Raw genomic sequence first — 20000 nt, forward strand, 5'->3', positions numbered from 1 at the left:
ATTCTAAGGTCAATATCGACTTTGGAATTGATCGTAAAGATTTTGGGAAATGACCCGAAATCTGTGAAAAATCTTAAATTATGGAATCTCACCCAAAAATTAAGAGATAAAAGTGTGATTCTAAGGTTGATATCGACTTTGGAATTGATGGTAAAGATGATACGAGTTAATGTAAAGTAAGATAGTGGGTGTGACATAACTTTTTTGCTTGCCTGTTCAAATTATCTTACTGGGTCAATTATCCAGGCATCCATTCTCCCTTTTTTCCTCTTTCCTCCTCCCTTTTTTTCACCCTAACTTCAAAAACGGAGGAGGAAAAAAGGGAGACAAGAAAACAAGAAAACGCATGAAAAAGAAAACGGGAATTGAAAAAAAAGAGAGAAAACGGACGTAGAAAACGGAATGCTCTTTTGAGGAATAACCAAAGTTTGTGTGTGTGTTTGTTGGTTTGTTTGTGTTATTATTTACAATTTTTAACTTAATATTTCGATGTTTAGTGATGTTTTTTTTGCGATGTTTGTGATTATTTTTTTCTTTACTAATCCGCCCCGCCCCCTTGGCTTGCGCGCGCGTTTGTGTGTTCGTGTGTTTGTGTCGGTGTTTATTTCCATCATTTTCATTCCCTTTTAATCGTCCTTTTTATCTTCTCTCGTTCATCTCCTTTTTATAATCATCTTCTTCCCTACCCTGCCCTTCTTGTGTGAGTGTGTGTGTGTGTGTGTGTGTGTGTGTGTGTGTGTGTGTGTGTGTGTGTGTGTGTGTGTGTGTGTGTGTGTTACGGCCACGAAGACTGATCTCAACCTGTTTTTATTTATTTATTTATTTTATTTGTTTGTTATAGAAGAAGAGACTTAGAAAAATATCGGAAACAAGAAAAAATAAACATTCGAAAAGAAGAAAAATATTGGAAAAGAAGAAAAATTAATGTAGAGGAAAAATTAAACATTCTCAGAAAAGAAGAAAAAAAAACATAATTGAAAAGAAGAAAAACAAGCATCGTCACAGAAGAAGAAAGAAAATAACAAAAAGAAGAAAAAGACAGAAAATGGGAAACTAACAAAAATAATGAAAATAATAATAATTTTTTATTTTTTTTACCCAAAATCGAAGCCTAATACCAATAGTCTACCAAAGAAGGAAACAAAAAGAATAATTATACGGGGGGAGAGAGAGCAATTAAGAAACGTAAATAAGACAAAATTAAACGTACGAAGAAAACGAGGGAGGGGAAGCAAAGGCGAGGGAGAACGGAGCGCTTAAAGGGGGAACTTGATCAATACGGGGAAAAAAATAAAAAGAAATTGCAGAGCGTTTGAAGGAAGGAAGGAAGGAAGGATAAAGCTTGATAAACATATGAGAAAGGAAAAGAATGGAATAATGTATGAAGGGAGTGAGAAAATACGTGATAAAGATGAATATAATAGGTAGAAAATTGAAGATATCTTGATCAATATGGAAAAAAGTAAAAAGAAATTGCATAGCGTTTGAAGGAAGAAAGGAAGGAAGGATAAAGCTTGATAAACATATGAATAAGGAAAAGAATGGGATAGTGTATGAAGGGAGTGAGAAAATACGTGATAAAGATGAATATAATAGGTAGAAAATTGAAGATATCTTGATCAATATGGGAAAAAATATAAATAAATGTTTGTAGAGCGTTTGAAGGAAGAAAGGAAGGAAGGATAAAGCTTGATAAACATATGAATAAGGAAAAGAATGGGATAATGTATGAAGGGAGTGAGAAAATACGTGATAAAGATGAATGATAGGTAGAAAATGGAAGATATCTTGATCAATATGGAGAAAAATAAATATAAATGATTGCATAGCGTTTGAAGGAAGGAAGGAAGGAAGGAAGGATAGAGATTGATAAAACAGATGAAAAGGCAAAGAAATTAATAAAGAAAGAAAAGAAAAGGAGAATTTGAGAAAGGTTGAAAAAGTATATAAAGAAAATTGCATAGCGTTTGAAGGAAGGAAGGAAGGAAGGAAGGATAGAGATTGATTAACAGATGAAAAAAGGTTAAGATATTAATAAAGAAAGAAAAGAAAAGGAGAATTTGAGAAAGGTTGAAAAAGTATATGAAAAAAATTGCATAGCGTTTGAAGGAAGGAAGGAAGGAAGGATAGAGATTGATAAAACAGATGAAAGAGGTTAAGATATTAATAAAGAAAGAAAAGAAAAGAGGAATTTGAGAAAGGTTGAAAAAGTATATAAAGAAAATTGCATCGCGTTTGAAGGAAGGAAAGAAGGAAGGATAGAGATTGATTAACAGATGAGAAAGGCAAAGAAATTAATAAAGAAAGAAAAGAAAAGAGGAATTTGAGAAAGGTTGAAAAAGTATATAAAGAAAATTGCATAGCGTTTGAAGGAAGGAAGGATAGAGATTGATAAAACAGATGAAAAGGCAAAGAAATTAATAAAGAAAGAAAAGAAAAGAGGAATTTGAGAAAGGTTGAAAAAGTATATAAAGAAAATTGCATAGCGTTTGAAGGAAGGAAAGAAGGAAGGATTAACAGATGAAAAAAGGTAAAGATATTAATAAAGAAAGAAAAGAAAAGAGGAATTTGAGAAAGGATGAAAAAGTATATAAAAAAATTGCATAGTGTTTGAAGGAAGGAAGGAAGGAAGGAAGGATAGAGATAGAGATTGATAAAACAGATGAATAAGGTAAAGAATGGATTAGGTATGAAGGAACTGAGGAAATTCGTGATAAAGATGAATGAATAGAAAGAAAATGGAAGAGAACTTGATCATTATGAAGAAGAAGTTCAAAGAAATTAAAAACTGTATTAAAGAACAAGAGAAATACATGATAAATATGAATAAAAACAAAGAAAATGAGGAAAATGTTAGAGAGAGAGAGAGAGAGAGAGAGAGAGAGAGAGAGAGAGAGAGAGAAGAGTAAAAATTGAAAAAGTAAAAAATAAGTGGAAATATGATTGAAAAAGTTTTTAAAAATCATGAAAAAAATACGCCATAAAGTGGAAAAAGTTAAAAAGTTAAAAATTATGAAAGTTTGACGAAAAAGTAAAAAATATGAGAAAAGTAGAGTTATGAAGAAATGTAAATAGTCAAAAAATAAATATGAAAAGTATTGAAATTAAAACAAAATTGCGCCGAAAGTGATGAATTAAAAAAAAATGAAATTGAAAAGTTTTAAAAATATGAAAAGATTATGAAAAAAATGAAAAAATGTAGAGTAAAAAAAATAAATATGAAAAGTATTGAAATTAAAACAAAATTGCGCCGAAAGTGATGAAGTAAAAAAAAGTGAAATTGAAAAGTTTTAAAAATATGAAAAGAATATGAAAAAAAATGAAAAAAACGTAGAGTAAAAAAGTAAATATGAAAAGTAGTGAAGTTAAAACAAAATTATGCCGAAAGTGATGAAGGAATTTAAAAAAAGTGAAATTGAAAAGTTTTGAAAATATGAAAAGATTATGAAAAAAAAGAAAAAAAGTGAAATAAAAGATGTAGAATATTAAGGAACTGAAAAAATACACGATAAAGATGAATAATTGAAAGGAGAAAATGAATTAGTAGAAAAAAAAGACAAAAAACTAAATTAAACTAAAGAAAAACTAAAACAAAACACATAAAAAAATAGACAAAATTGTATTGCATATGAAAGAACAGAAGAAATGAATTATAAAACTGAATAAATAAGGGAGATAGGGCAGAAAACGGAGAATAGGTCAGACACAGCAAGGGGGGGGGGGGGGGGTGGGGGCTAAAATAATTGCAGCCTCAGATAATAAGAGCCTAAGGAAGCTATTAATGATACGGATTATACAAAAAAAGGGAAAGAAAATTGAAAGTAAGAAGGAAGAAAATGCAAAATACAAGAAAATTCATATATTCCCAAAATTGACTTTACCATTACCAACACAGAAACCAACGGTAGCGTTTTCTCCTCAACTCTTCCCCGACTCCCTCGTGTTCTGAGCTCTCCTCACAACCGAGAGAGCCTGGGTTCGATTCCCGGGCGGAGTGGGAAAAATTTGGGCGGCTTTTCCGATAGCCTACGCCCCTGCCCACCCCCCAGCAGCGAATGGGTACCAGGTATTAATCGGGGGTTGTGTCCCGTCTCCTGGGGTCTGTTCCCTTCTGTCTCTCTCCGGCATATGACCACAGATGTTGCGCCGACTAAACGAAACTTTCCAACTTTTTCCTGTCTCCTGGGGTCTGTTCCCTTCTCCTATAATTCCTTCCCCTTCTGTCTCTCTCCGGCATATGACCACAGATGTTGCGCCCACTAAACCAAACTTTCCAACTTTTTCCTGTCTCCTGGGGTCTGTTCCCTTCTCCTATAATTCCTTCCCCTTCTGTCTCTCTCCGGCATATGACCACAGATGTTGCGCCCACTAAACCAAACTTTCCAACTTTTTCCTGTCTCCTGGGGTCTGTTCCCTTCTCCTATAATTCCTTCCCCTTCTGTCTCTCTCCGGCATATGACCACAGATGTTGCGCCGACTAAACCAAACTTTCCAAAAACTTTCCAAGAGAGAAGAATAAATAAAAATATGAAGAATGCCAAGAAGAGAGGAAATAGGAAGAAGAAGAAAGAAATAGAGGAGGAGCAGGAGAAGAAGAGATAAGGAAGAGGAAGAAGAGGAGGAAAAGGATGAAAATAAAAGGAATTGGAAGGATAAAGAAAGAGAAGACAGGAAGAAAATAATAAATAGAAAGAGAACGAAGAGGAAGAGAAGAAAAAAAAGAAATATACAAAAGAAAAGGAAAAGGAAATAAAAATAGAATACCAAATAAAGAAGAGAAAAGGAGGATAATAAAGATAAAGAAAAGAATAAGGAAGAAAAATAAATAAATAAGAAAAAAAAGAAAATATAGAAAAAGAAAAAAAGAATTAGTATTAGTTAAGTAGGTTTTCATGGCCGTGTACGTGTGTGTGTGTGTGTGTGTGTGTGTGTGTGTGTGTGTGTGTGTGTGTGTGTGTGTGTGTGTTGGCAACCCCCATTTTGTGTATGTGTTTATATTAATGTGTTCTAACTATTTTCTCTCTCTCCTCCTCCTCTTCTTCCCTTCCGCCATCAAAGGAACGAAGAAGAAAATGAAAATAAAAATAAAATGAAAAGAAAAGTTTAAGAACGTGAAAGTAAATTTTGAGAACTTCACGAAAATTATAGAAAAAGGAAAAATAAAATGCTAGGCTACTAAGACCTTTACTACTACTACTACTACTACTACTACTACTATGACCACGAACGAAATTGAAAAAAAAAGCGAAATTAAAAGAATGAGGAAAAAAATATAATAAAAATATCATGTTTTAATTTAACCAAAAAAATAATATTCACATAAACTAAAAACAAATAATATATATACGCATTAAAAAATAAATATGTAGAAAATACGTTTATATAATGCAAGAAATTATAATAAAACTGGAAAAAACAAAAGATTCGAGAAAAGTTAAAAAAATAATGAAAATAATAATAATAATAATAATAATAATAATAATAATAATAATAGTAATAATAATAATAATAGTTAAATTCATACTATTACTCCTTCTAGTTCCTCATCTACTACTATTGTCACGGCGCCCGAGTCTGAGGTTTGCATTATCGCGCTCTGGCAACCTGATGTCATACGGCGCACCCAATTTCGTGGATAATACATAACGTACAAGTAATATATACTACTAATAAAAATTTTACCATGATTTCTCCTTCTATGTTCTCGTAACTACCACAACTATTACTATTCCTTCTCCTACTACTACTTTTTAATTACTACACTACAGGTGACGTTTATACAGAAGAAAAAAGCGAAAAAATAAGAAAAACGAAAAACTTATGATAGCCTACTAATCAAATTTTTACCATGATTTCTCCTTCTATGCTCTCTTACCCTACCACAACTATTACTATTCCTACTCCTACTACTACTTTTTAATTACTACACTACAGGTGACGTTTATACAGAAAAACAGCGAAAAAAACGAAAAAACTTATGATAGCCTACTAATCAAATTTTTACCATGATTTCTTCTATGCTCTCTTACCCTACCACAACTATTACTATTCCTACTCCTACTACTACTTTTTAATTACTACACTACAGGTGACGTTTATACAGAAAAAAAGCGAAAAAAACGAAAAAACTTATGATAGCCTACTAATCAAATTTTTACCATTATTTCTCCTTCAATGCTCTCTTACCCTACCACAACTATTACTATTCCTACTCCTACTACTACTTTTTAATTACTACACTACAGGTGACGTTTATACAGAAAAACAGCGAAAAAAACGAAAAAAACTTATGATAGCCTACTAATCAAATTTTTACTATGATTTCTCCTTCTATGTTCTCGTAACTACCACAACTATTACTATTCCTACTCCTACTACTACTTTTTAATTACTACACTACAGGTGACGTTTATACAGAAAAACAGCGAAAAAAACGAAAAAACTTATGATAGCCTACTAATCAAATTTTTACCATGATTTCTTCTATGCTCTCTTACCCTACCACAACTATTACTATTCCTACTCCTACTACTACTTTTTAATTACTACACTTCAGGTGACGTTCACAAAGAGGAAATTTGGACTGATGAAAAAGGCGTACGAGCTCTCAGTGCTTTGTGACTGTGAGATCGCCCTAATCATCTTCAACTCCTCGAACAAGCTCTTCCAATACGCCTCGACTGACATGGACAAAGTGCTCCTCAAATACACGGAATACAATGAACCGCACGAGTCACGCACCAATAATGACATTGTGGAGGTAATATATCATGGCCGGGCCGCCTTCTGTTTATTATTCGGTATTGTAATTGCTTGTTAGGGTATGGGGTAGGTGAGGGCTGATTAGTAAGGAGATAGGATAGCATAGTTCATTTTAGGCTGGAAATAAGGTTTTGCTAGACTAATATAAGTTGTTTTTTGTAGTTTAGGTTACGTTAGGCTAGACTAGGTTATATTAGGCTAGGTTACGTTAGGCTAGACTTGGTTATGTTAGGCTAGACTAGGTTGCATCAGGTCAGGTCAGGTCAGGTTAGGAGTTTGTTAGTCTAATGATGACATTGGAAAGGTAATATATCTTCTTTTTATTCGATATTGTAATTACTTGTTAGGGTATGGGGTACGTGAGGGCTGATTAGTAAGGAGATAGGATAGGATAGTTTATTTTAGGCTAGTTTGGTTTGCTAGGCTGGAAATAAGGTTTTGCAAGACTAATATGTTTTTTTTTTTTTTGTAGTTTAGGTTACGATAGGATAGGCTACGATAGTTCATTTTAGGCTAGTTTACTTTGCTAGGCTGAAAATAAGGTTTTGCTAGACTAATATAAGTTGTTTTTTGTAGTTTAGGTTACGATAGGATAGGCTAGGATAGTTTATTTTAGGCTAGTTTACTTTTCTAGGCTGGAAATAAGGTTTTGGTAGACTAATGTAAGTTTTTTTTTGTAGTTTAGGTTACGATAGTATAGGATTGGATAGTTCATTTTAGGCTAGTTTGGTTTGCTAGGCTGGAAATAAGGTTTTGCTAGACTAATATAAGTTGTTTTTTGTAGTTTAGGTTACGATAGGATAGGCTACGATAGTTCATTTTAGGCTAGTTTGGTTTGCTAGGCTGGAAATAAGGTTTCGGTTGACTAATATAAGTTGTTTTTTGTAGTTTAGGTTACGATAGGATAGGATACGATAGTTCATTTTAGGCTAGTTTGGTTTGCTAGGCTGGAAATAAGGTTTTGCTAGACTAATATAAGTTTTTTTTTTTTTTGTAGTTTAGGTTACGATAGGATAGGATAGGATAGTTCATTTTAGGCTAGTTTACTTTGCTAGGCTGAAAATAAAGTTTTGCTAGACTAATATAAGTTGTTTTTTGTAGTTTAGGTTACGATAGGATAGGATAGGATAGTTCATTTTAGGCTAGTTTAGTTTGCTAGGCTGGAAATAAGGTTTTGCTAGACTAATATAAGTTGTTTTTTGTAGTTTAGGTTACGTTAGGCTAGACTAGGTTATATTAGGCTAGGTTACGTTAGGCTAGACTAGGTTATATTAGGCTAGGTTACGTTAGGCCAGACTAGGTTGCATCAGGTCAGGTCAGGTCAGGTTAGGAGTTTGTTAGTCTAATAATGACATTGTGGAGGTAATATATCATGGCCGTTCGATATTGTAATTGCTTGTTAGGGTATGGGGTACGTGAGGGCTGATTAGTAAGGAGATAGGCTAGCATAGTTCATTTTAGGCTAGTTTGGTTTGCTAGGCTGGAAATAAGGTTTTGGTTGACTAATATAGCCTAATTTGTTTCTTGTAGTTTAGGTTACGTTAGGCTGGACTAGAGTTTATTAGGCGGATATGGTTAATCTTGGGTATTGCTAGATTAGTATATGGATAGGCTAGGGTATGGTTAATCTTGGGTATTGTTTGATTAGTATATGAATAGGCTAGGGTATGGTTAATCTAGGGTATTGTTTGATTAGTATATGGATAGGCTAGGGTATGGTTAATCTAGGGTATTGTTAGATTAGTATATGAATAGGCTAGGGTAGAGCTAATCTAGGGTATGTGTATTTTATGATAGGATTAATCTAGGCTTTCTAGGGTATGGATAGGCTAGGACACGGTTAATGTAGGGTATGGATAGGGTATGATACGGTTAATGTAGGGTATGGATAGGCTATGATACGGTTAATCTAGGGTATTGATAGGCTATGATACGGTTAATGTAGGGTATGGATAGGATAGGATAGGGTTAATCTATGGTATGGTTAATTTAGACTAGGATATGGTTAATACAGGCTATGGTTAGGCTATCGTATGGCTAAACTAGGGTCTTTTGGCCGACGATGTGGTTAGATTAGGGTATGGTTAATCCAGGCTAGGTTATGGTTAATTTAGGGTATAGTTACTCTAGCGAATGGTTAAGCTATCCTGGCTAAACTAGAATATTCTTGGGGTATAGGGCATGGTTAGATTAGGGTATGGTTAATCCAGGCTAGGATACGGTTAATCTAGGGTATAGTTACTCTAGGAAATGGTTAAGCTATCCTGGCTAAACTAGAGTTCTTGGCGTATAGGGTGTGGTTAGATTAGGGTATGGTTAATCCAGGCTAGAATATGGTTAATTTAGGGTATGGTTACTCCAGCGAACGGTTAAGCTATGTGGGGCATGGTTAGATTAGGGTATGGTTACGCGAGGCTAGGTAGTGTAGTTGTAGAGAAAGTGCGGTATTAGGCTATGGTAATTAAGTATGGCATGTGGTATAGTTAAGTAAGCTGGGTGTTATACTGTAGTTTTGTTTATATAGTATGGTGGTGGTTTTGGGTTAGATATGATGATGGTATTAGTATTAGTAAGCCTTTCTAATCGGTTATGGTGAAGCTGTCTCTAATCTTTCGCTATTCGGTAATGCTTGTGGTTTTGGTTATTGTATTTTTTCTTATAATTATGATGTTGACGTATTTTTGCAATGTTTTCATCGGGTCTTATTCTTTCTTAACCCGGTAGCTGCGACGGGCCAAATTTGTGGCTTAACCGTGTAGCAACGACGGGCCAAATTTGTGGGTTAACCGTGTAGCAGCGACGGGCCAAATTTGTGGCTTTACTGTGTAGCAGCGACGGGCCAAATTTGTGGCTTTACCGTGTAGCAGCGACGGGCCAAATTTGTGGCTTTACCGTGTAGCAGCGACGGGCCAAATTTGTGGCTTTACCATGTAGCAGCGACGGGCCAAATTTGTGGCTTTACCGTGTAGCAGCGACGGGCCAAATTTGTGCCATGATATAAACCCCCCAAAATAGATGATGCATAAACTGATCACAAATGCTTCGATATATATTATGAAATGGTTTGTGTGAGGGGTGATTTTTTCTCATTTTTCTCGCTTAGAGGGACCATTAAGGAACATGATCCTCGCTGCTACTGGGTTAATCATCGCATAAGTTTAGAAGCGACAGCAGCTTTTTGTATACTTTTCACACAGATTATTATTATTATTATTATTTTTACGTCTATGCCTATAGCGCCGGTAGGCTTGCTTGAGGGGCCTGGATGGTATTCGGCCCCAGCCCGTCATTAAATAGAAAGAAAAATAAGATAAACAAATAGTACAAAAAATAAGCTAAAAATAATGATCCTGAGGTTAACTGTACAATGGCAGCGGTAATTAGGAGTTTATTTTATTATTTACCCAGATGAGTATGACATAAAAAGATCAGTCTGATGATAATAATATGATCATGAGGCTAAGAATATAATGACAGCGGTATTAATAGACGGTATTGGCTGTCGGCGCAGCGCCCCACGCGGCCGTCCGGGGAACTGTCTGGGAGGTCTTTCCCTAAGTCTAGATATATATATATATACACCAAGTCAAGTCATGCGCAGGTTTGTGGGAGGAGGCTTATGCGTGACACTGCTTGGAGCCAAACTAGAGAATGTAGAAACAGGGATTTAGAGAAAACGAGGAAAGGCGGACTAATTTAAATCAATCACTTCATCATGCCCTCCCTCACACCCCACACCGCCGTTTGTAGGCATTGGAATTACAGTCACGCAATAGCACAATAAAAAGACATTTTTTCGTCAGTGGCTTGCCTGAACGCGCTGTGAAAGAAGGCGAGAATGCACATCCAGAGTGCACATACGGCCCCAACTTTAGTCACCCCTGAACTGGCGGGTATTTTTTTTCTGGCTCCAAGTGACGTCATCACGCTGCTCCGCCCCAAAACCGCCTCCTGCGCGTACCGGTCTTAGTTTTGAAGCAGCGTGACTTAACTTGGTATATGTAGACTAGTGCACCCCCTCGTGAACGCCGGAAGTCTAGTCCAGTGATGATTCGTCTCCTGAATATTTCGCTCAGGGCTGTTTTGCTTTCTGACATCTATAGCATGATATAATTTGACGTTAGATGAGTTTTATTTCTCAAGTTATATTATCTCGACTTTTTTGCCTTACAATAAATGCTTCACACTCGGCGACACCCAGACTCTGAGAAGTTATTAGTAAACAAAAAATAGTAAACATCAAGTACTTATTAGGAAACAATTAGTAAACAAACAACGACAGTAAAGATTGAAGCGTCGCAATTGTGAACTGATAGCCATTACGGTAAATTAAGATTCGCTAATTGATGTTATGCGTTATACAGGTGATATGATGACAGGTAGTGTTAATAATTTAGTATAATGATAGTTTGTAAATATATACCGACTTTTGTTATTATTATTATTATTATTATTATTATTATTATTATTATTATTATTATTATTATTATTATTATTTGTTATGAATGAATGAATGGTTTTAGGAGACTAGCGTTCGTTTAATTAAAAAAAAGCTTTAAAAATATGTATGAAAGAAATGATTTAACTTTTTCTTTTATATATACTTTTTTTTCATTCTATAGTTTCTTTTTCTTCCTCCTCCTCCTCCTCCTCCTCCTCCTCCCTTATATAGGATTTTCCGTATATATTTTTTTTTATCGTTGCACACACACACACACACACACACACACACACACACACACACACACACACACACACACACACACACATTATCAGACCGTGGGCGAATGACACTGCTTGAATCTCTCTCTCTCTCTCTCTCTCTCTCTCTCTCTCTCTCTCTCTCTTGACATTGAGAGAGAGAGAGAGAGAGAGAGAGAGAGAGAGAGAGAGAGAGAGAGAGAGAGAGAGAGAGAGAGAGAGAGACTTCCTGTTTCACTCTATTCTTTTATTCTGGAAAGGGAAATACAAATAACAGAAATAAAATAAAACAATAGAAAACGAATAAATAATAATAATAATAATAATAATAATAATAATAATAATAATAATGGAAATGAAATAAAAAAGAAAAGTAAAAAATAATTAATATATATGATTGAAAAATAAAAATAAAATAAACGAAGACTAAATAATTTCACATAAAAATCATGAATAAAAAAATAATTAAGTTCCCGCCGTAAAAAAAAAAAAAAATTAAGGGGCGCGTTCCCATTTTTATTGATTTATTTTTATTTTCTCAGCATTTGCTTAGATTTTTGTTTACTTGTTTGTGTCGCTCCATATTTTGCGATTTTAGGAAGAAAAACAAAAATATTCAACATTGTAAAGAGAAAAAATGAAATCAAGGTCACTAGGGTTTTAATTTCACTTCATATATTTTATTATTTCACTCGACTTATTAATCTTTTACGTCCATTATTTTATCACATTTTATATTGCTCTTATTTCACTTATTAATTTGATTTTACTTCACTTATCAATCAGTTATTTCCATTAATCTATTACATTTTATTTTTGTTTTTCTTTAATCAAAATTTTCTTGCTGGCGAAACAGAAGAATTATATAAATCTTAACTAAAAATGTTATTATTATTATTATTATTATTATTATTATTATTATTATTATTATTATTATTATTATTATTATTATTTATTTATTTATTTCGCTTCATTTGTTGTCTCAATATCGTTCGTTCACACGCTATTTTTTTTTTTTTTTTTTTTTTTTATAAGAGGTTGAAACGATAGGTGTAGGGATTCTCTCTCTCTCTCTCTCTCTCTCTCTCTCTCTCTCTCTCTCTCTCTCTCTCTCCTTCCTTCCTTCCTTCCATCCATCCATCCTTCCTTCCTTCCTTCCATCCATCCTTTCTTCCTTCCTTCCTTCCTTCCTATCTTTCCTTCCTTCCTTCTCCTTTCTTTCCTTCCTTCCTTCCTCCTTTCCTTCCTTCCTTCTCCTCTCCTCCTTCCTTCCTTCTCCTTTCTTTCCTTCCTTCCTTCCTTTCTTCCTTTCTGCCTATCTATCTATCTATCTATCTATCTATCTTAACCCTTCACAAAATATTCAAAACAAAAAAACACTTAGATTTGCGCAGAACGAGACTTTGAAAGCATCGAACATATTTGCATCAGACGGAGAAGAAGCAAAGATTAAATACAACTGAAAAAAAAAATGCTGAAATACATACTAATAAAAAAGTATATGTAAACGTAATGAAGCAAAAGGAATTACATTATCACGAGTCAACAAATGATATATACAAAAAGATGAATGTGTTGAACGGAAGAAAAACAAAAGAAGAACGAACGAAGTAAAAAGTAACGATAACCAAGAAAAGAAAAAAAGAATTGAATATAGAAATGACAAAAAAATGAATGAGAATGTGAAAAAAAAATGAAAAAAAGATGAAAATGAAATTGACATCCTTATTTTATTTACAGTTTTTCTTCTTCTTTTTCTTTCTCTTCTTCTTAACACTCATTTCCTCAACTATTCACTATTTCGCTATTAAAAAAAAAGATAATATTAAAAGAAAAAAAAAAATAGAAAAAACATATTAGCCTACTCCTTTTCTTTACATATCCTACTCTTCTTTTTCTTAACACTAATTTCCTCAACTATTAAATATTTCGCTATTAAAAAAATATTAAAAAAGAAAAAAAAAAGAAAAAAATATAAGCCTTCTCCTTTTCTTTACATTTCCTTCTTAACTTCTTTTTATCTTCGTCTAAATAATTTCTTCAACTATTCACTATTTCACTATTAAAAAAAAAGATAATTTTAAAAGAAAAAGAAAAAAAAAAGAAAAAAAAAATATTAGCTTAATCCTCTTTACATATCCTCCTTAACTTCTTTTTATCTTCGTCTAAATAATTTCTTCAACTATTAATTCTTTCCTTATTATATACTTCCCGCTGCATGGCTATCAGTGTCAACCTCTATAAACAAATACAAACAAAATACATAATAAACCTTCTACGCATGCGTGTGTGCTGTGTGTGTGTATACATAAACCCTTATTAACTATCTATACATGTATGTAGTCAGTTCTATACATATCAGCGTCTATGTATGGCTGACTTCATACATTACCAAACCTCGTTCACGTTAGTTTGGCGATTAAGCCCCGCCCACTCTCCCTAATACGTGATTTTCATTGGTTGGATCTCAGACAAGCCACGCCTTTTCGCTATTCAAACTATCTCAGCGGGTTAGCTCCTCCCCTGTTTTCTATCTGGTCTGTCATTGGTTGGTTCACTAGCAAGCCACGCCCCTTTCTAGCCAGCCTGCATGTGATTCGTGGATGCTAGGAAACGTTTTAGTATCACCAGGCTCATAACACTACCCATGGACATACTAACACAACCTCCACCAAAGCCTTGTCGAACTATCACCAGGCTCATAACACTACCCATGGACACACTAACACAACCTCCACCAAAGCCTTGTCGAACTATCACCAGGCTCATAACACTACCCATGGACACACTAACACAACCTCCACCAAAGCCTTGTCGAACTATCACCAGGCTCATAACACTACCCATGGACACACTAACACAACCTCCACCAAAGCCTTGTCAAACTATCACCAGGCTCATAACACTACCCATGGACACACTAACACAACCTCCACCAAAGCCTTGTCAAACTTTCACCAGGCTCATAACACATTGCAATACTAACACAACCTCCACCAAAGCCTTGTCAAACTTTCACCAGGCTCATAACACATTGCAATACTAACACAACCTCCACCAAAGCCTTGTCGAACTATCACCAGGCTCATAACACTACCCATGGACACACTAACACAACCTCCACCAAAGCCTTGTCAAACTATCACCAGGCTCATAACACTACCCATGGACACACTAACACAACCTCCACCAAAGCCTTGTCAAACTATCACCAGGCTCATAACACTACCCATGGACACACTAACACAACCACTACCAAAGCCTTATCAAATACACACAACCTCAACCAAAGCCTTACCAAACACCCACACCTTAACCAAAGCCTTACCAAACACCCACACCTCAACCAAAGCCTTACCAAACACCCACAACCTCTACCAAAGCCTTATCAAACACCCACAACCTCTTCCAAAGCCTTACCAAACGCCCACAACCGCTACCAATGCCTTACCACACACCCACACCCTCAACCAAAGCCTTACCACACACCCACAACCTCTACCAAAGCCTTACCAAACACCCACAACCGCTACCAAAGCCTTACCACACACCCACAACCTCTACCAAAGCCTTACCAAACACCCACAACCTCTACCAAAGCCTTAGCAAGTATGGGTGAGTGTGTAAACCCCGAAATGTCTTAGAATATGTGGTTAAATCTCATTGGTGGTTATACTGGTCGCTGATTGGCTGTTTGGCGAGTAGTGGGCGGGGCTTAAGCGACGTCCTAGCGTGAACAGGATGAAGTGAAATACATTGCTAGTTGTTTTTGTTGTCATTTGTTTGTTTTGTTTTTATTAATACATTAGATTAGTTTTGTTTGGCTTATGGAAATGTAGCTTGGAGTAGTGTTTCTCTCTCTCTCTCTCTCTCTCTCTCTCTCTCTCTCTCTCTCTCTCTCTCTGCATTCTTTTTTTCTATTCCTTCCTTCTTTCTTTTCTTTTTCCTTCCCTTTCTCCTGTTTTTTTCTTTTCCTCTTTTCTTTCTTTTTTTCTCTCCCTTTTCTTCCACCTCCTTTCTTTCTCCTTTCTTTCCCTCCTTCCTTCCTTCCTTTCCTTCCTTCGTCAATATTTACTTTCTTTTCCTTCCTTCCTTCCTTCCTTCTTTATTTTTCATTCTTCTCTCTTTTTCTTTCCTTTCCTTTCTTTCTTTCTTTCTTTCTTTCTTTCCCTTCCTTCCTTCCTTCCTTCCTCTCTTTCTTTCTTTCCCTTCTTTCCTTTCCTTCCTTCCTTCCTTCCTTCCTTTTTTTGCATGAGTTTGCTGTGAATACTTAACCCTACTTTTATTACTATTATTATTATTATTATTATTATTATTATTATTATTATTATTATTATTATTATTATTAAAAGTGAAGGTTTGTTGATAGGATGTCAGGTAAGGTTTTTTTCCCCAGCTGTTGACCATATAATTAATTAGGAATATTTTGATGGAGTATTAGTTATTTTTGTTGAATATTGATGTTGTTTATATTACAGGTGGTTCAAAAGTAATTAGATTGGCAGGTAGTTAGATAGTTAATTAAGGGTTATTATTATCATTATTATTATTATTATTATTATTGTTGTTGTTGTTGTTGTTGTTGTTGTTGTCAAGGTCACGAACAGACTATTGGATTAACGTAAGGTCACACACACACACACACACACACACACACACACACACACACACACGTACATTGAATTACATTATATTTTTGTGAGTATGTCTGTTTAGAGAGAGAGAGAGAGAGAGAGAGAGAGAGAGAGAGAGAGAGAGAGAGAGAGAGAGAGATTTTCCGATTAGATTATAAACTTTCTACAATGCTCAGGAAAGAAAAAAAAAAGAAAAAAAGAAAAGTTAAGTTAATAATAATGTCATTTTCAAAGTTATGTGACGTCAAAACCTTATTATTATTATTATTATTATTATTATTATTATTATTATTATTATTATTATTATTATTATTATGGGCGCAAGGGAATGGCCAAGGAAGGAAGGAAGGAAGGGACAGCTTGTGAGGAATGTATTGGAAAAGGCTGGAAGAAGGGAAGCTGAAGTGACAGGGTGGTATGGGTGTAAGGAACAAATAAGGAAGGAAGGAAGGGACAGCTTGTGATATGGGCGTAAGGGAATGGTCGAGGAAGGAAGGAAGGAAGGGACAGCTTGTGATATGGGTGTAAGGGAATGGCCGAGGAAGGAAGGAAGGGACAGCTTGTGATATGGGCGTAAGGGAATGGCCGAGGAAGGGAGGAAGGAAGGGACAGCTTGTGATATGGGCGTAAGAGAATAGCCAAGAAAGGAAGGAAAGAAGGACGGGACAGCTTGTGATTTGGGCGTAAGGGAATGGCCGAGGAAGGAAGGAAGGAAGAAACAGCTTGTGATATGGGCGTAAGGGAATGGCCAAGGAAGGAAGGAAGGAAGGGACAGCTTGTGATATGGGCGTAAGGGAATGGCCGAGGAAGGAAGGAAGGAAGGGACAGCTTGTGATATGGGCGTAAGGGAATGGCCAAGGAAGGAAGGAAGGAAGGGACAGCTTGTGATATGGGCGTAAGGGAATGGCCGAGGAAGGAAGGAAGGAAGGAACAGCTTGTGATATGGGCGTAAGGGAATGGCCAAGGAAGGAAGGAAGGAAGGGACAGCTTGTGATATGCGCGTAAGGGAATGGCCGAGGAAGGAAGGAAGCAAGCGACAGCTTGTGATATGGGCGTAAGGAAATGGCCGAGGAAGGAAGGAAGGAAGGGACAGCTTGTGATATGGGCGTAAGGGAATGGCCGAAGAAGGAAGGAAGGAAGGACAGCTTGTGATATGGGTGTAAGGAATGGACAAGGAAGGAAGGAAGGAAGGGACAGCTTGTGATATGGGCGTAAGGGAATGGTCGAGGAAGGAAGGAAGGAAGGGACAGCTTGTGATATGGGCGTAATGGAAGGGCCACTGAAGGAAGGAAGGAAGGGACAGCTTGTGATATGGGTGTAAGGGAATGGCCGAGGAAGGAAGGAAGGAAAGGACAGCTTGTGATATGGGTGTATGGAAACGGTGAGGAATGGCAGGAAGGAAGGAAGAAACAGCTTGTGATATGGGCGTAAGGGAATGGCCAAGGAAGGAAGGAAGGAAGGGACAGCTTGTGATACGCGCGTAAGGGAATGGCCGAGGAAGGAAGGAAGGAAGGGACAGCTTGTGATATGGGCGTAAGGGAATGGCCGAGGAAGGAAGGAAGGAAGGGACAGCTTGTGATATGGGCGTAAGGGAATGGCCGAGGAAGGAAGGAAGGAAGGAAGGGACAGCTTGTGATATGGGCGTAAGAGAATAGCCAAGAAAGGAAGGAAAGAAGGACGGGACAGCTTGTGATTTGGGCGTAAGGGAATGGCCGAGGAAGGAAGGAAGGGACAGCTTGTGATATGGGTGTAAGGGAATGGCCGAGGAAGGAAGGAAGGAAGGAACAGCTTGTGATATGGGCGTAAGGGAATGGCCGAGGAAGGAAGGAAGGAAGGAACAGCTTGTGATATGGACGTAAGGGAATGGCCGAGGAAGGAAGGAAGGAAGGACAGCCAGGATATGGGCGTAAGGGAATGGCCGAGGAAGGAAGGAAGGAAGGGACAGCTTGTGATATGGGTGTAAGGGAATGCCCAAGGAAGGAAGGGACAGCTTGTGATATGGGCGTAAGGGAATGGCCGAGGAAGGAAGGAAGGAAGGGACAGCTTGTGATATGGGCGTAAGGGAATGGCCGAGGAAGGAAGGAAGGAAGGGACAGCTTGTGATATGGGTGTAAGGGAATGCCCAAGGAAGGAAGGGACAGCTTGTGATATGGGCGTAAGGGAATGGCCGAGGAAGGAAGGAAGGAAGGGACAGCTTGTGATTTGGGCGTAAGGGAATGGCCGAGGAAGGAAGGAAGGAAGGAACAGCTTGTAATATGGGTGTAAATCATCATTAGGCAGGTTAGCAAGTGAACATTATGCATGAATGATAGACAGGAGGGAGGGAGGAAGGGAGAAAGGGAGGGATTAGCAACAGCAGCAACACCCTCCCTCGGCCACGCCCAGCAGGTCACTGAGGAAAGCTAACCTCGCCAAGCCCTTGATATATGGCCGTGCTAGGCTAGATTAACGCATACCATTGATTTGTGACCCCGTTGAGAAGCAGTAATGATCTTAGCATTATACATGAACCCAACTTGGTGGTGCAGTGGTTACCGTGTCTAGCAACGAATCTGCGGGCCTAGATTTGAATCCCAGCTTAGTTGTATTTCCCTTTGTGGCTGTGTGGTGACATACCTGGGGACACCTGGGGAGCCTCACTGTGGTAACCCCTGTGCCCCGTGGTGGTGGGTTTCTGCCCCTACAGGCTCAAATGGACAAGGAGACAGAGATGAGCACTGAAGCCACGCGCAGTTATAGTGTATACCACAAACTTTACATACTAACGTCAACAACTAAATTAACACACTGGTGGCAGAGGTGGGATACAAACCTGGCTGCCAGACGCATAACCCAACTCCATGACACATTACTGCCATTACCGCCTTTCCCGAGTCGCCCACAACAACACAAAACACCACTAAGTCTCAATGCAAACCTTATCTTAATCCCACAACGTCAACCACTAAACTAACACACTGGTGACAGCGGTGGGATTCGAACATGGCTGCCAGACGCATAACCCAACTCCATGACACATTACTGCTATTACCGCCTTTCCCGTGTAGCCCAGAACAAGACAAAACACCACTGAGTCTCAATGCAAACCTTATCTTAATCCCACAACGTCAACCACTAAACTAACACACTGGTGACAGCGGTGGGATTCGAACATGGCTGCCAGACGCATAACCCAACTCCATGACACATTACTGGTATTACCGCCTTTCCCGTGTAGCCCAGAACAAGACAAAACACCATTAAGTCTCATTGCAAACCTTATTTTAATCCCACAACGTCAACAAGTAAATTAACACACTGGTGACAGCGGTGGGATACGAACATAGCTGCCAGACGCATAACCCAACTCCATGACACATTGCTTCTATTACCGCCTTTCCCGCGTAGCCCACAACAACACAGACCACCACTAAGTCTCAATGCAAACCTTATCTTAATCCCACAACGTCAACCACTAGACTAACACACTGGTGACAGCGGTGGGATTCGAACATGGCTGCCAAACGCATGACCCAACCCCATGACATATTACAGCTATTACCCGCGTAGCCCACAACAAAACAAAACACCACTAAGTCTCAATGCAAACCTCATCTTAATCCCGCATACCCCGGAAGGCGTGGGCAAGGGATTAGAAGGCGTCCTGTAAAGGTTTATATTCTTGACTCCTAATCCCGTCCTTAGTCGGATTTACGAGACGTGAGTTCGAATTCTCAGACGCTTCTGCCACTCGCGTCAACTGTTTCCAAAGGCCAAAAGAGAGATCAGTCGGGTTCTTGTGAGTGTTTGCTTAGGTTCATGGTACAGAGGAAGGGTCAGACTACCACCAGGGCCACAAAACTACCCCCGGAAATGCCTAAAACTCCTACGAAAGCCTTGTCAAATATGTGTGCTTCTTAGGTT

The 20000-nt window shown here is 37.5% G+C and overlaps 1 protein-coding gene and 4 long non-coding RNA genes across 43 annotated transcripts in view; 4 read left to right on the top strand and 1 right to left on the bottom strand.

Annotated features, from left to right (window-relative positions):
- The window catches only part of LOC126988461 (uncharacterized), a 4961-nt gene extending 139 nt beyond the window's left edge, over positions 1-4822 (top strand). The window contains exons 1-4 of one of the 2 annotated variants that reach the window (XR_007741997.1): positions 1-1596; positions 1770-1933; positions 2070-2487; positions 2617-4822. The exon at positions 1-1596 is cut by the window's left edge and continues 139 nt beyond it. This is a non-coding gene — a long non-coding RNA (uncharacterized LOC126988461). Of the gene's footprint in view, positions 1597-1769; positions 2488-2616 lie in introns of both variants that reach the window. The other variant, XR_007741996.1, reaches the window with a different exon arrangement.
- Positions 1-20000, top strand: part of LOC126988458 (myocyte-specific enhancer factor 2-like) — a 152162-nt gene that overhangs the window by 121058 nt on the left and 11104 nt on the right. For 4 of the 6 annotated variants that reach the window (XM_050846585.1, XM_050846590.1, XM_050846589.1 and 1 more), the window contains one exon: positions 6557-6760. The exons of the other annotated variants lie outside the window; for them this stretch is intronic. In XM_050846585.1, coding sequence (XP_050702542.1) covers positions 6557-6760 — 204 coding nt within the window. The remainder of the gene's footprint in view (positions 1-6556; positions 6761-20000) is intronic. 6 annotated transcript variants of the gene reach the window in all.
- Positions 1-20000, bottom strand: part of LOC126988460 (uncharacterized) — a 41812-nt gene that overhangs the window by 20441 nt on the left and 1371 nt on the right. For 4 of the 28 annotated variants that reach the window (XR_007741972.1, XR_007741991.1, XR_007741990.1 and 1 more), the window contains exon 1: positions 14328-15586. This is a non-coding gene — a long non-coding RNA (uncharacterized LOC126988460). Of the gene's footprint in view, positions 1-14327; positions 15629-20000 lie in introns of those variants that run through there. The other 24 variants (XR_007741992.1, XR_007741981.1, XR_007741993.1 and 21 more) reach the window with 20 other exon arrangements.
- On the top strand, positions 6767-8127 carry LOC126988462 (uncharacterized). Of its 6 annotated transcripts, XR_007742003.1 has the most exons (5): positions 6767-6929; positions 7240-7408; positions 7513-7655; positions 7765-8027; positions 8063-8127. It is a non-coding gene; the product is annotated as an uncharacterized LOC126988462 (long non-coding RNA). The 6 variants fall into 6 exon arrangements; XR_007742001.1 differs by having other exon boundaries at positions 7765-8119; XR_007742002.1 differs by lacking the exons at positions 7765-8027; positions 8063-8127 and having other exon boundaries at positions 6767-7197; positions 7305-7408; positions 7513-7749.
- LOC126988463 (uncharacterized) overlaps positions 18015-20000 on the top strand; it is a 2871-nt gene continuing 885 nt past the window's right edge. The window contains exons 1-2 of the long non-coding RNA XR_007742004.1: positions 18015-19291; positions 19632-20000. The exon at positions 19632-20000 is cut by the window's right edge and continues 885 nt beyond it. This is a non-coding gene — a long non-coding RNA (uncharacterized LOC126988463). The remainder of the gene's footprint in view (positions 19292-19631) is intronic.

Source organism: Eriocheir sinensis, chromosome 69, assembly GCF_024679095.1.
Source record: "Eriocheir sinensis breed Jianghai 21 chromosome 69, ASM2467909v1, whole genome shotgun sequence".
NCBI lineage: Eukaryota > Metazoa > Arthropoda > Malacostraca > Decapoda > Varunidae > Eriocheir > Eriocheir sinensis.